Source organism: Pristiophorus japonicus, chromosome 3 (assembly GCF_044704955.1).
Source record: "Pristiophorus japonicus isolate sPriJap1 chromosome 3, sPriJap1.hap1, whole genome shotgun sequence".
NCBI lineage: Eukaryota > Metazoa > Chordata > Chondrichthyes > Pristiophoridae > Pristiophorus > Pristiophorus japonicus.
The window spans coordinates 231,983,965-231,996,625 of record NC_091979.1 but is presented as its reverse complement, the minus strand read 5'-3'; the positions used below and the strand labels follow the sequence as shown (position 1 = coordinate 231,996,625).

Genomic DNA, 12,661 nt, shown 5'->3' with positions numbered 1-12,661 from the left:
TCGACCTTTCTGCTCAGAGAGATGGGATCGAAAAAGTCACCATTAAACTGAAGTTGAAAAAAAATCAATTCAGTTACGTGGACAGACTAGAGAAGCTGGGATTGTTCGCCTTAAGACTGCAGAAGATTAAGGGGAGATTTAATAGACGTGTTCAAAATTACCAGGGGTTTTGATTTAAGTAGATAAGAAACTGTTCCCACTGGCAGAGGCATCAGTAACCAGAGGACAGAGACTTAAGACAACTGGCAAAAATGCCACGTGGAACTTGAGGATTTTTTTTTTTTTAATTCAGCGAGTTGTTGTGATCTGGAATGTGCTGCCTGGAAGCAGATTCAACAGTAACTTTCAAAAGAGAAATAGATATATACTTAAAAAAGAAAAGTTTGCAGAGCTGTGGGGAAACAGCGGGAGAGTGGATCACTCTTTCAAAGAGCCGGCACAGGCACGATGGGTCGAATGGCCTCCTTCTGTGCTGTATGATTCGGTGATAACATAAATCTCCCACCTCTCCCCCCTCACCCCCTCACCCCCTCCCACGATTCACTCCTTGTGTATTAATCTGCAACTCTTTGTTGATCTAACCTGATCTACAAAGTTGAAGGTGAAAACAAGAGAATACATTGCTGGCATTCCAAGACCTCATCTTCTCCTTGGGGAGAGTTAAAAATACTTCGTCCCTCGCAGATAGTGCAAATTCCACTCCCGATAGGGACTAGATTAACAGCCAGGCTGAGCTTAACACCAGGCTGCTTCTCCACACCTACCCGCGCTGTCTTGTCTCTCGAGCCGCTAACAATGACATGTCCTCGGCTGTCGATGCAGTTGACCTCTTGATTATGTGCTGAGTACGCTGCGTAAAACGAGTTGTAAGTGTCGCAGACAATGATCTTCCCATCCCTGCCAAGCAGATGGGTCCCATTAGTTTCAAATATACTCTTAGCAATGTACATCAGTCTGGTCACTAGGCTTACTGTAGATACTCACATATTAAGGTTACTCGTGCACAAGGCAACTCGCCCAACGTCACAGCCAGCAAGAAAAAAAAATGCAGTGACTCGTGAATAGATGACACTTGTGAATCCCCGGAGCTCCCGAGAGAGGGAAATTTGATTTTATTGCACACTTTTCCTTGTACATCACGACTGTGCTCAGATAAGGAGAAGACTGCGACTCAAAAGAGGGATGAGCAGGAGGCAGGTAGCCAGAGAGGGGGCGAACAGGAGGCAGGGAGCCAGAGAGGGGGGACGCGAACAGGAGGCAAGGAGCCAGAGAAGTAGCCTATACTCATTGGAGTTTAGAAGAATGAGGGGTGATCGTATTGAAACGAAGAAGATTCTGAGGGGGCTTGAAATGTGAGATGCAGAGAGGATGTTTCCCCTCGTGGGGGAATCTGGACCTATGGGGCATAGTTTCAGAATAAGTGGTCACCCATTTAAAACGGAAATGAGGAGGAATTTCTTCTCTCAGAGGGTCATGAATCTTTGGAATTCTCTGCCCCAGAGAGCTATGGGGGCTGGTACATTGAATATATTTAAGGTGGAGATAGACAGATTTTTGAGCAATAAGGGAGTCCAGGGTTACGGGGAGTGGGCAGGGAAGTGGAGCTGAGTCGATGATCAGATCAGCCATGATCTTATTGAATGGTGGAGCAGGCTCAAGGGGCCGAATAGCCTACTCCGATTTCTTATGTTCTTATGAGCAGGAGACAGAGACAGAGCCAGAGAGGGGCGAGCAGGAGGTAGAGAGCCAGAGGGGCGATCCACATTGTAGAAATACAGTAACTAACTGGGAGACGCAAATAAGCCTTACAGTATCGGGTGGCAGTGTAACCACTTAGCTGAATGTGCACTACACACGTACAGTTCCTGGTAAGAAACACACATTAGCACACTGGACAGGAGTGAATCGTTGGTCTACAGTTGGAGCTCTTACCCTCCGCCACTGATGACGTGCGACTCACTGACGACAAACCGGCAAACATCGTCCCGGTGACCAGTGTAGATGGAGACGGGCCGTCGCTGCAAGCCCACACCATTCTGCGTCAGCTGGTACGCTCGGATATCAGCTGCTTGGGAGAGGTAGAGCCACTGGTCGTCCAGCTGCAACCATGGCAATAAACTGGGAAGAAATTAGATCGGTCAGATCAACTCAGGATAACTACACAGGGGTGCACAAAGATAGCAAAACTGGGTAAACTGTCTCCATGTGAACAGAGCCTCACCATCAGCTCCACAAAGCAATTCATTATATAAACACAAATATTATTTTAGTTAGATGGCAATCAAAATGTGATCTTCAGCATAAACAGCAGTATAGAACCGCTAGTAAATTGTGGTAAAATCAGTCCTAATAAAGCAAGAACTTGCATTTATATAGCACCTTTCACACCCATAGGACGTCCACTGTACCTGCCCTGGGAGTGTTTGATGGGACAGTGTAGAGTGAGCTTTACTCTGTATCTAACCCGTGCTGTACCTGCCCTGGGAGTGTTTGATGGGACAGTGTAGAGTGAGCTTTACTCTGTATCTAACCCGTGCTGTACTTGTTGTGTGTATGTTTTATAGAGCCATGTAGAGAGAGCTTTACTGTACTGATATCTGATGAATGGCTGCTCGAGTGTCAGACCGAAGGGCAGCCAATGCCCAGGGAACTGAGGCCCAGCATGCGCCACTATGTCGAGAAGGGGCGAGGGAATAAAGATAAAATAAAATGGCCACCTACTTGCACTTCCACCTCAGCAAGATCTCCTGGCGACACCGGCCTCGCTGCCAATTCTGAGAGACCTGCACCCGCTCCTTCAGAGCAATGTGGGGAACCCTGAAACAGTCAAGCAAAGAGTAGGGTTGATCACCTGCAGTAGTGGGTCAGAGACAGCGGGGTGACATCAGTCTTGGGCGTAACGCAGAATGGGCGGTCGCAAAACCAGTAACCTGCTTTACATAGACATCAGGCAGAGTGTAAAATGGGCGTCCCACGTAACCACCCACAAGGATAATTCACCCCTTGCGTCTTCAAATCATCGCCCAATGCCAGCATCAGATGGAGAGGATACACTCTGGGTACAGAATGGAGACAGCACAGCCAAAGGATTCCACAGGGAAGGAATGTCTCAGTGCAAAGACACAAGAGAGTGAAAAATGGATGGGCTGGCACAGCTGGTTCGATCGCTGTTCAATCACTTGCAAGAGCGGAGCTCGAATCAGATCCAGACTGACAGGATTACATCTCTCTCAGTAAAAGATGTTAAATAACACGACAGTAATATCAAACCAGGACTCTAGGGACTTGAGAAGCACTTGTGTTACTCCAGTGCAGCCAGCTCCTGACGCGCAATGTCAACTTGGCTCAGTGACACCACTCTCACCTGAGTCAGAAGGTCGTGAGTTCAAGCTCAACTCCAGCATTGAGCTCCTAATCTAGGCTGACAGTACTGCGTCGGAGGGGCAGTACTGAGGGAGCGCCGCACTGTCGGAGGGGCAGTACTGAGGGAGCGCCGTACTGTCGGAGGGGCAGTACTGAGGGAGCGCCGTAATGTCGGAGGGGCAGTACTGAGGGAGCGCTGCACTGTCGGGAGTACCAGACTTTGGATGATGGCTCAGGTGTGCGATAAAGATACCATGCACTACACATAGACCCCATTTCTTCTTCATTGCAAGGATCGCCTACTTCCATCTCCGCAATGTTTTTCGTCTCTGCCTCTGCTGCTGAAACCCTTATCCATGTTTTTGTTACCTCCACACTTGACTATTCCAATGTTCTCCTGATCGGCCTCCCATCTTTCACTCTCCAGAACTTGAGCTCATCCAAAACTCAGCTGCCCCGTATCCTAACTCGCACCAAGTCCCGCTCACCCATCACCCGTGCTCACTGACCTACAGTGGCTCCTGGCTCCCGGTCCACCAATGCCTCGATTTTAAAATTCTCATCTTTGTGGTCAAATCGCTCCATGGCCTCGACCCTCCCCACCTCTAAGCTCCTCCAGCCCGACAGCTCTCAGAACTCCAACTCTGACCTCTTGTGCCTACTCCACTTCTTTCACCTCATCACTGACAGCCGTGACTTCAGCCATCTAGGCTCTAAAGCTCTGAAATTCCCTCCCCAAACCTCGCCACCTCTTTCCTCCTTGAAGAAGATCCTTAAAACCTACCTTTTTGACCAAGGCTTTCCTAATGGCTCGATGTTGATTTTTGTCTGCTTGCATTCCTGTGAAGCGCCTTGGGGGGAGGGTTCAACGAGGGTAAAGACGCTGCACAAATGCACATTGTTGTTGTTGAGCAAGGACATGTCCATGTGTCCTGGCCAACATTCCTCCCTCCACCACCATGACCAAAAACACAGCAACTAATCACTCATCGCATTTCTATGGGTGGGCCCATGTTGTGGGAAAAATGCCTGCTCCATCAGTCTATAACGGTCACTGCACTTCAAAGTAATTGAGTGCACGTGAAGTGCTTGGAGATGTTTCTGAGAGGTACGATAAGGTATTATAGAAAGGCAAGCCTTTCTTTCTCACACAGTCACCAACACTGGCAGATGTAAACTGATCACCGCTGTGGAGAAGCATTTCTTGTCCTGATCTGCCATCAGTGCTGTGACCGCCCCTCTTGGCTTTGTAAATAGCCTGAGCCAATTCACCTGATCAGCGTGCGTGCGTTACGAACGTTATTATGTTGTATAGATACATCATCACAGGCAGTCCCTCGGAATCAAGGAAGACATGCTCCCACTCTTAGAATGAGTGCTTAGGTGGCTGAACAGTCCAATACAAGAGCCACAGTCCCTGTCACAGGTGGGACAGATAGTCGTTGTGGGTAAGGGAGTTTGGGACAGATTTGCCGCATGCTCTTTCCGCTGCCTGCGCTTAGTTTCTGCATGCTCTCGGCGATGAGACTCGAGGTGCTCAGCGCCCTCCCAGATGCACTTCCTCCATTTAGGGCGGTCTTTGGCCAGGGTCTCCCAGGTGTCGGTGGGGATGTTGCACTTTATCAGGGAGGGTGTCCTTGTAACGTTTCCTCTGCTCATCTTCGGCTCGTTTGCCGTGAAGAAGTTCCAAGTAGAGCGCTTGCTTTGGGAGTCTCATGTCTGGCATGCGAACAATGTGGCCTGCCCAGCAGAGCTGATCAAGTGTGGTCAGTATACATGCCATATACATGCCGTGCAATAGCAAGTTTACGAGTGTAAAGGGGAACAGTGCACGAACAAAACAGCAGGTATTCATGGGGCAACATCCGCTGCTGTGACTTCCCCCCCACCCCCACCCCCAATCCCCGGCACAAGCTCTCCGCCTTCCACACACCATGTCCCATCCCTCCTCAAAACAGCACGCCCGAGATCGGGAATGCTTCGCGTAGGAGTAAAGCTATTCACAAAGTTAACTGGTACAACACTCTTGGCACGTCAACATCCTTGGTTAAGGGGGAGGCACGGGGTCAAATCCATAAAAGGCAAACTCAGGAATTTCTTCTTCACACATTGAGTGGCGACCATATGGAATGGAGTCCAAGCAGCGCAATAAAGGCAATGACCTCAGAATCATTTTAGTAACAGCGGAATATCACCGTGGGGGGCGGACGGTGACTGTGGGCTCTTTCCACATAGAGCAGCTAGGATGTGTCAGCTGTGGCTCAGTGGGTAGCACCCTGGCCTCTGAATCAGAAGGTCATGGGTTCAAGTCCTATTCCAGAGATTTGAGCACAGAAATCCAGGCCGACACTCCCAGTGCAGTACTGAGGGAGCGCCGCGCTGTCGGAGGGGCGGTGCCGAGGGAGCGCCGCGCTGTCGGAGGGGCGGTGCCGAGGGAGCGCCGCGCTGTCGGAGGGGCGGTGCCGAGGGAGCGCCGCGCTGTCGGAGGGGCGGTGCCGAGGGAGCGCCGCGCTGTCGGAGGGGCGGTGCCGAGGGAGCGCCGCGCTGTCGGAGGTGGCGTCTTTCAGATGAGATGTTAAACCGAGGCCCCGTCTACTCTCCCAAGTGGATGCAAAAGATCCCATGGCACAATTTAGAAGAGCAGGGGCGTTCTCCCCGGTGTCCTGGCCAATATTTATCCCTCAATCAACATCACTAAATCAGATTACCTAGTCATGATCACATTGCTGTTTGTGGGAGCTTGATGTGCGTGAATTGCAACAGTGACTACACTTCAAAAAGTATTGCATTGGTTGTAAAATGTTTTGGGATGTCCTGAGGTCATGAAAGGCGCTATATAAATGCAAGTCTTTTTTTATGGGTCGAATGGCCTTCCATATCTGAATCCATCTGCCAAACCATCACAATAGAGGACAGAACCAGGAGTGGGAATCCCAACTGGTGTCAAAAGCCATTTGCCAAGTAAATGATTCGTTAAGGGTTAGAATCCAGAACAAATAGGTATCTGCTTCAATCCATGATCAGTGCTGCTTTTAGCTCGAGTCGGGATACTGCAGTTTGCCTCAGAATCTCTGGATTCAAAACAGCGCGGAGAAACTAAAGAACTTTCATTTCTATAGCACTTTCACGACCTCAGGACGTCCCAAAGTGCTTTACAGCCAATTAAGTACTTTTGAAGTGTCATCATAGGCAGTCCCTCGGAATCGAGGAAACTTGCTTCCACTCTTAGAATGAGTCCTTAGGTGACTGAACAGACCAATCCGAGAACCACAGTCTCTGTCACAGGTGGGACAGACAGTCATTGAGGGAAAGGGAGGGTGGGACTGGTTTTCCGCATGCTCTTTCCGCTGCCTGCGCTTGATTTCTGCATGCTCTCGGTGATGAGACTCGAGGTGCTCAGCACCCTCCCGGATGCATTTCCTCCACCTAGGGCGGTCTTTGGCCAGGGACTCCCAGGTGTCAGTGAGGATGTTGCACTTTATCAGGGAGGCTTTGAGAGTGTCCTTGCAACGTTTCCTCTGCCCACCTTTGATTCGTTTGCAGTGTAGTTCAGAGTAGAGCTCTTGATTTGGGAGTTTTGTGTCTGGCATGTGGACAATGTGGCCTGCCCAGCGGAGCTCACCAATTGTGGTCAGTGCTTCAATGCTGGGGATGTTGGCCTGGTCGAGGACGCTAATGTTGGTGCGTCTGTCCTCCCAGGGGATTTACAGGATCTTGTGGAGACATCGTTGGTGGTATTTCTCCAGTGACTTGAGGTGTCTCTGAGCCATACAGGAGGGCGGGTATTACTACAGCCCTGTAGACCATGAGCTTGGTGGCAGATTTGAGGGCCTGATCTTCAAACACTCTTTGCCTCAGTGTAGTCACTGTTGTAATGTAGGATACGACCAGCTAATTTTTAATCTTACCTATGTTAATTGAGGGATAAATATTGGCCAAACAACCAAGAGAACTCCCCTGCTCTTCCTCGAAATGGTGCAGTGGGATCTTTTACATCCACTGGAATGAGCAGATGGGGCCTCATTTTAACGACTCATCTGAAAGACGGCACCTCCGACAGTGCAGCACTCCCTCAGCATTGTACTGGGAGTGTCAGCCTGGATTTTGTGCTCAGGTGCTAAAGTGGGACTTGAACCCACACCCTTCTGATTGAGGCGAGAGTGCTACACACTAAGCTCAGCTGACACTGAGGAAGCATCATTGACCAGGATTCCCACTCCCCTGTAATACGGTAGAAATTGACCGAGGGTTGATGTGAAGTGAGGATAGGATCTTCCACGATATACTATATGGGTGAGCAGCCTGCCAACAGTCACAGTCCAGGCTCCCGCATGAGGCGTGGCCACTTGGGTGGAGATGCAGACAGTATACCTGCAGTCCTAGCAGAAGCTCCAACAGTGTCTTCAGGACAGAAAAGGGGGAGATTGAAAAGAAAAATATACAACGTTACATCTTTTGTAACCAGAGACCCTCCGACGCATCTAAACCCAATATAAAACACCTATTTAGGTCAAAGTGCAGAGGTCAGCAAGCAGCTCGCTTATTTTAAGCAGTTACCATTTGCTGTTGTGCAGAAACAAATGTGAGACACATATGTTCACCAACAATAGATCTTCATCACACATACACACACAGCAGACTGTAAATCAAGCGCTGCCTTTGGACTAGAGCAGCAGCCCCACGCCCTCGAAGGACAAACTACCTCACTGTCACATTTCACACATCTCACTGCTGTTCTGCCTCTCTGTCCTTTATAAACCTCCACATTTTCTCCACATTTCATCAGATGCTCCGATTTATCCCCAACAACCCTCTCCGCCCCCAAACACATTTTTACAGATTTCAAAAAGTCGCTCCCAAAAGTAGCACGGAGAATTTCCCCATTGTCGACAACCCACTCAAGTGAGAGTTGACATTTGACCTGGTGAGGCCTGTCGAGTGTCCGCTGAGGGCTTACTCAAAATCCAGCCCAACTATTCACTCATCCCATCACATGCTCAACTGAGACTGCTATTATTGTTGAAATTTGATACTTCGTCTTTAAAAGAAAGACTATAGCGCTTTTCACAACCTCAGGATGTCCCAAAGTGCTTTACAGCCAATGAAGTAATTTTTGAAGTGTAGTCACTGTTGTAATGTGGGAAACACGGCAGCCAAATTGCGCACAGCAAGCTCCCACAAACAGCAATGTGATAATGATCAGAAAATCTGTTTTAGTGATGTTGATTGAGGGATAAATATTGGCCCAGGAAAAAGGGGAGATCTCCCCTGCTCTTCTTCGAAATAGTGCCGTGGGATCTTTCACATCCACCTGAGAGAGCAGGTGGGATGTCGGTTTAACATCTCACCTGAATGTTGGCACCTCCGACGTTGTAGCCTAGATTATGGTGCTCAAGTCCCTGGAGTGGGACTCGAACCCACGACCTTCTCTCTCTCTGGGCCATCCTGTTTCGGACACTATCCTAAGATGAGAGAGCGAGCTGGCAGGCTGTTCCTGCTCCCGCCTTCCCCCCACGGGTTCTGGAACCAGGTACTTTGGAGGTGCATGGAAATAGTTACATAAGAACATAAGAAGATAAGAAATAGGAGCAGGAGTAGGCCATTTGTCCCCTTGGGCCTGCTCCACCATTTAATATCATGGACTCAGCTCCACTTCCCTGCCCGCTCCCCATAACCCTTGACTCCCTTATCGCTCAAAAATCTGACTATCTCTGCCTTAAATTTATTCAATGACCCAGCCTCCACAGCTCTCTGGGGCAGCAAATTCCACAGATTTACAACTCTCAGTTTTAAATGGGCTGCCCCTTATTCGGAGACTATGCCCCTAGTTTTAGTTTCCCCTATGAGTGGAAATATCCTCTCTGCATCCACCTTGTCGAGCCCCCTCATTATCTTATATGTTTCGATAAGATCACCTCACATTCTACTCAAACTATCCTCATAAGTCAACCCCCTCTTCTCCAGAATAAACCTAGTGAACCTTCTCTGAACAGCCTCCAATGCAAGTGTAACCTTCCATAAATACGGAGACCAAAACTGTACGTAGTACTCCAGGTGTGGCCTTGTAGCACTTTCGTTGCTGCAGCATAAATGTAACAGCGTAACTGAGCTAAGCACGAAGGGTGATTGGGGCACAAAACTGCTCCTCACCACTTCAAAGTACTGTGCACCTCTAGAACGCTGCATGGTCTTAAACTACATTCAAGCACAAAAGGTCATTAAGTTGTATCTTAAAGCTGTGCCTTGCAGCTTGCTGTCTCCTGTGACAATCACCAACAAGTTGCACTTGTGCAGGCGCTTTCACAGAGGGGAGAGAAAAAGGAGAGCGAGAGAAAAAGGAGAGCGAGAGAAAAAGGAGAGCGAGAGAAAAAGGAGAGCGAGAGAAAAAGGAGAGCGAGAGAAAAAGGAGAGCGAGAGAAAAAGGAGAGCGAGAGAGAGAGAAAAAGGAGAGCGAGAGAGAGAGAAAAAGGAGAGCGAGAGAGAGAGAAAAAGGAGAGCGAGAGAGAGAGAAAAAGGAGAGCGAGAGAGAGAGAAAAAGGAGAGCGAGAGAGAGAGAAAAAGGAGAGCGAGAGAGAGAGAAAAAGGAGAGCGAGAGAAAAAGGAGAGCGAGAGAAAAAGGAGAGCGAGAGAAAAAGGAGAGCGAGAGAAAAAGGAGAGCGAGAGAAAAAGGAGAGCGAGAGAAAAAGGAGAGCGAGAGAAAAAGGAGAGCGAGAGAAAAAGGAGAGCGAGAGAAAAAGGAGAGCGAGAGAAAAAGGAGAGCGAGAGAAAAAGGAGAGCGAGAGAAAAAGGAGAGCGAGAGAAAAAGGAGAGCGAGAGAAAAAGGAGAGCGAGAGAAAAAGGAGAGCGAGAGAAAAAGGAGAGCGAGAGAAAAAGGAGAGCGAGAGAAAAAGGAGAGCGAGAGAAAAAGGAGAGCGAGAGAAAAAGGAGAGCGAGAGAAAAAGGAGAGCGAGAGAAAAAGGAGAGCGAGAGAAAAAGGAGAGCGAGAGAAAAAGGAGAGCGAGAGAAAAAGGAGAGCGAGAGAAAAAGGAGAGCGAGAGAAAAAGGAGAGCGAGAGAAAAAGGAGAGCGAGAGAAAAAGGAGAGCGAGAGAAAAAGGAGAGCGAGAGAGAGAGAAAAAGGAGAGCGAGAGAGAGAGAAAAAGGAGAGCGAGAGAGAGAGAAAAAGGAGAGCGAGAGAGAGAGAAAAAGGAGAGCGAGAGAGAGAGAAAAAGGAGAGCGAGAGAGAGAGAAAAAGGAGAGCGAGAGAGAGAGAAAAAGGAGAGCGAGAGAGAGAGAAAAAGGAGAGCGAGAGAGAGAGAAAAAGGAGAGCGAGAGAGAGAGAAAAAGGAGAGCGAGAGAGAGAAAAAGGAGAGCGAGAGAGAGAGAAAAAGGAGAGCGAGAGAGAGAGAAAAAGGAGAGCGAGAGAGAGAGAAAAAGGAGAGCGAGAGAGAGAGAAAAAGGAGAGCGAGAGAGAGAGAAAAAGGAGAGCGAGAGAAAAAGGAGAGCGAGAGAAAAAGGAGAGCAAGAGAGAGAGAAAAAGGAGAGCGAGAGAGAGAGAAAAAGGAGAGCGAGAGAAAAAGGAGAGCGAGAGAGAGAGAAAAAGGAGAGCGAGAGAGAGAGAAAAAGGAGAGCGAGAGAGAGAAAAAGGAGAGCGAGAGAGAGAGAAAAAGGAGAGCGCGAGAGAAAAAGGAGAGCGAGAGAGAGAGAAAAAGGAGAGCGAGAGAGAGAGAAAAAGGAGAGCGAGAGAGAGAGAAAAAGGAGAGCGAGAGAGAGAGAAAAAGGAGAGCGAGAGAGAATGTTAAAGGCAGGCAGAGATGCAGCGGGATGGAGCGGTTCAGTGATGGGGGTTCCTGAGAGCAAAGCTGAGACAGTTGAAGGCTGCCACTGATAGCGCAGCAGAGGGAGGATGAGATACAAAGGCCAGTGTACAAGAACCTGAAGGCACAAGAATGGATGTCATGTGGGAGAAGGTTGCAGAAAGCCAGGAGGAGGAGAGTCGGGTGGTGTGAAGCCAGAAAGGGAAGAAGGGAAGGGAAGACAACGATGATTTTAAATTCGATGCAGTAGGAGGTGGGGGGGTGCAGGGTAGGTCGGTGAGGATATGGAAATGGAGGAATGAGGCTTTTTGCGTGTCGGGGTGCAGATTCTTGGATGAGTTTGTTTGTGGCTGGTGAACTCAGGAAGCTGGCCAGGAGGGCATGGTGAAAGAGAGCGAGACTGGAGAGAGAAAGTGAGAGCGAAGAGGGCGAAAGGAGGGTGTAGGCAGAGAAAGGAGCGAGAAAGGAGAGCGAATGAAAGGAGAGAAAAAGAGACAGAAAAAAAGACTTGAAAGACTTACATTTATATAGCGCCTTTCACATCTACCAGACACTATACCTGTATAGCCAACAAAGTACTTTTTGAAGTGTAATCACTGTTGTAATGTAGGAAAGAAAGAGGGAACGGGTGGAGGGGGAACGGAAAACTTGCATTTCTATAGCACCTTCATGACCTCAAGATGTACCAAAGCGTTTCACAGCCAATGAAGCACTTTTGAAGTGTAGGCACTGTTGTAATGTAGGAAATCAAGTCAAATGCATGGAAAAGGGATGTGGCAGTGCTGGGGGCACAGAGGAGAAAGGAACGGCTTGCAAACCTTTGTGGGAGAGTCTGGACAGGTAACCAAAGACTTGGGCAAAGAAGCTTTTAAAAGTAGGGCGAGAAGCAGCATGGTGGAGGGGTATATGGTTGGGAGATCAGAGAGTGGGACCAAGATAGCTGGAAGTTCTGGAGATGGACAATATTACTGAAGGTAAAAGTAAGCAGTCTTGGTGGTGAATAGCACATGGAGTTTGAGTCTCATCTCAAAGTCAAGCAAGGTGCCAAGGTTGCACATTATCTGGTTCAATTCGAACAGTCAGGGAGCAGGAATGTTAAAGGTTCTCCACTTCCACCTTTAGTATCGGAGAATAGTATAGCACATTCGGGCATTCGGCCCATCGAGACTGTACCGGCTCTTTCGAAGAGCAATCCAGTTAGTCCCACTCGCCCGTTCCTTCCTCATATAACTGCAATTCCTTTCTCTCAAGTATTTATCCAATTCCCTTTTGAGGGCTACTATTGAATCTGTATCCACCCCCTATCCAGTAGTGCTTTTCAAATTCTATCCACTTGTTGAGCAAAAAAGATGTTCCTCATGTCGCCTTTGATTTTTTTGCCAATCACCTTCAGCCCAAAACCTGGACCTCTCCACCTCCCCTTCCCCCCCACCTTTAAAAACCTGCTGAAAACACATCTCAAGTCAGCTTTCGATCACCTCTCCTAATCTCACAAGGATGCAGC

General features: G+C 48.7%; 1 protein-coding gene across 3 annotated transcripts in view; it reads right to left on the bottom strand.

Moving 5' to 3' along the window:
• fbxw4 (F-box and WD repeat domain containing 4) overlaps positions 1-12,661 on the bottom strand; it is a 158,163-nt gene that overhangs the window by 132,353 nt on the left and 13,149 nt on the right. Inside the window, exons 2-4 of one of the 3 annotated variants that reach the window (XM_070876390.1) lie at positions 2,722-2,817; positions 1,933-2,118; positions 765-897 (exon numbers count right to left, since the gene is read on the bottom strand). In XM_070876390.1, the coding sequence (XP_070732491.1) occupies positions 765-897; positions 1,933-2,118; positions 2,722-2,817 (415 nt within the window). The remainder of the gene's footprint in view (positions 1-764; positions 898-1,932; positions 2,119-2,721; positions 2,818-12,661) is intronic. The other 2 variants (XM_070876392.1, XM_070876391.1) reach the window with 2 other exon arrangements.